General features: G+C 37.2%; 1 protein-coding gene across 1 annotated transcript; it reads left to right on the top strand.

Moving 5' to 3' along the window:
* Nucleotides 1–1634: 1634 nt before the first annotated feature.
* On the top strand, nucleotides 1635–2618 carry LOC103213065 (olfactory receptor 5T3-like). The gene has a single exon (XM_007958961.1). It carries the CDS (start codon nucleotides 1635–1637, stop codon nucleotides 2616–2618), a length of 984 nt encoding a protein of 327 aa, XP_007957152.1.
* The last annotated feature ends 501 nt before the right edge of the window (nucleotides 2619–3119 follow it).

The following is a 3119-nucleotide window of genomic DNA, read 5'->3' as shown; positions in this document are numbered from 1 at the left end:
AAAACTCAGCTGTTTTCCTGAAAAGTTGAAAGGCACATGCAGTGGCAGAGATGCGTTTTCCTGATCCTTTGCAGCATGTAACCTTAGGATTCATTGGGTGTATTTTCAATAACATAATATTAAACGTATCTCAATGTCATAAAGGAGCCCTGATGGTGCAGTGCTTAAGGGCTCAGCTGTGAACCAACAGTTAGGTGGCTTGAACTGACCAGCAGCTCCACTAGAGAAAGATGTGGGGTCTGTTTCGGTGAAAATTACAACCATAGGGGATTGAATGGAGATACAGATGCCTCTTTGATTCTTGTTTTTTTTTTACTCTTCATGTACATTTCTTTACTCATACTACAATTAATGAGAAGCAGTCGGATGGTTAGAGGAAATGAATAAAGAAAACAAATGTTACTTTCCAGCAAAAATAGTAATTTTATTCCTTTAGCAATAACTTTCATAAATAACATCTAAGTAATTGTTGGGTGATATTTATTTTATAATTATTTCTTTAAGCAAGTATATTATAGAAATGGCCATAGTTCTAGGGTGAGACTATATCTGTGAAATTCACCCAAGGGCTTTGCAGAGCTAATGAGCATAAACAGAGGAAAAAACAAAAGCTAACTTCACTGCAGTCCAGTTGATTCTGACTCATAGTAACCCTATAGCTACTCTGTAAGACTGAGTGGAACTGCCCCATAGTTTCCAAGGCTATAATATTTGCAGAAGCACATTGCCACAACTTTCTTTCACTGGGCTCCAATTGTCTACCTTAAGGTTATCAGCCAAGCCCTTGATTCCTCTCTCCACCATCAGGATTTTTTGGAATGAAGAAGCATCCTAAAATTTTCATTAAGGTAAAACTTTGGAGAATAGTAATGATACAATGATATGCAAAGGTAAAAATGGACAAGTTCATAGTATTGGGGGAAAAAAAACCTTCAAAGAAAAATAATGTCTTGGCTTTGTTTACAAACAAAGTGCAACTCTTTCCCGAATACTATCTGCTGTCCCACTCACCAGTTCCAGAAAAGGCAATGGAATGGGATAATTAACAAAAAGGAGTAAATGCAATGGTTGGGCCCTAGAAGGCTGCCTTTTAACACAATTCGAAAGGTAAGTGTAAATGATCCTATTCTCTAGTCGTCTGATAATTTTAAAATTAAATCATTTTCACCATTGTTTGTTTACATTGAATGCAATCTTGAAAGTGAAGTGATGTTGTTCTAGTTTTACAATAGTGGTCATTAAGCAAAGATGCTCCTGAATACGATAGCAAACTCAGGGCTGGTTTTCTAGTGTGTACTTTCAATTATAATATTTCTGGATTTTAAAATCCCTCTACTTTTTGGTGATTTTTAAATATAAAATTGTGTATTTTTGAAAAAAAACTTAAGTTGGCAATTGTTTTGCATAGGATTGGCATGAGTTGGAAGTCAACTTGAAGTCGACTAACAACCACTGCATCCTGTCACCAGCTAGGATGTTGTTATTTTTAGGTGTTGTCGAGTTAGCTCCGACTCATAGTAACCCTATGTACAACAGCACTCCCTTCTAAACAACAAAGATATAGATGTAACTTTGCACTCCATTTTCACAGGATACCAAGATATTGTATGTAAGACCTATACCTATCCACCGCAATGTCAGTTTCATCATCAGTGCTGTATCCATACAGCATTCAGTTGAAGAATGTCACTGAAGTCACCATGTTTATATTGCTGGGCTTCACAGATGATTGTGAGCTGCAAGTCTATCTCTTTCTACTATTTCTGGCAATCTATATTTTTACTCTGGTAGGAAATTTGGGACTGGTTTTTTTAGTCATGGTAGATTCCCGGCTCCACAACCCCATGTACTATTTTCTGAGTGTATTATCTTTCTTAGATGCCTGTTATTCTTCAGTTGTCACCCCCAAAATGTTGGTCAATTTCCTGGCAGAGAATAAAGCCATTTCATTCTTTGGATGTGCTGCACAGATGCTGCTCTTTGTAACTTTTGGGAGCACAGAATGCTTTCTCTTGGCTGCCATGGCATATGATCATTACGAAGCAATCTACAACCCACTCCTATATTCAGTTAACATGTCACCCAGGGTCTACGTGACACTCATCACTGCATCTTATGTTGCTGGTCTTTTGCATGCTACTTTACACACTGTAGCAACTTTTCGCCTCCCCTTCTGTGCATCCAATGAAATCAGACATGTCTTTTGTGATATCCCTCCACTCATTGCTCTCTCCTGTTCTGACACTTACATCAACCAGCTTCTTCTCTTCTATGTTGTGGGGTCTGTTGAGGTATTTACTATCCTGATTGTCCTGATCTCCTATACTTTCATTTTGGTGGCCATTCTGAGGATACATTCTGCTGAAGGGAGGCGAAAAGTGTTTTCCACTTGTGGCTCTCACCTAACAGGAGTGTCAATTTACCATGGAACAATCCTCTTCACATATGTAAGGCCAAGTTCCAGCTACGCTTCAGACCATGACATGATAGTGTCTGTATTTTACACCATTGTGATTCCCATGCTGAATCCCATCATTTACAGCTTGAGAAACAAGGATGTAAAAGATGCAATGAAAAAACTGTTTGAGAGAAAATGGTTTGTAAAAGTATATTTTTAGTATTGTAAAATGCAAAAAAAAAAAAAAAAAGTTGGATGTTAGTCCATATTTCTATAGTTTGAAACTGTAAAAGAAAATGTCTTGCTTATATCCTAGAATGTTTCCAAATAAAGCATTAATTTGCCTTCCGAAGGAGAATTTTATAAGTGAAGTTAGATTGAACCATCTATATACCCATAAGATTAATTTAAATTGACCACATCAAACATTCATTAACACATGTACTATTCTATGATTATTATTTGTTGAACTTGATTTTCACTTCCTATAATGATGCTGCCCTGAGAACTGTCTGACTTCACATGTTCTCACCTTGTTATCGTACACCTCAGCCAACATGTGGAAGTCCATTCCCCTATCTGAAATCCATGCAATGACCTCCCACAGATTCTTGACCCTTATATCCTCACACAAGTAGATCCCTCTTAGCCTTTTATATATGCTTTGCTCAAAATCATAAACTCTGATTCCATTAATAAAGTTTTGCTTGTCACTGTCCAG

The sequence above is a fragment of the Orycteropus afer genome, unplaced genomic scaffold (genome assembly GCF_000298275.1).
Source record: "Orycteropus afer afer isolate SDZICR_OR568_19922 unplaced genomic scaffold, OryAfe1.0 scaffold01243, whole genome shotgun sequence".
Classification (NCBI taxonomy): Eukaryota; Metazoa; Chordata; class Mammalia; order Tubulidentata; family Orycteropodidae; genus Orycteropus; species Orycteropus afer.
The sequence above is the reverse complement of the archived record's forward strand: the minus strand, read 5'-3'. Positions and strand labels throughout refer to the sequence as shown.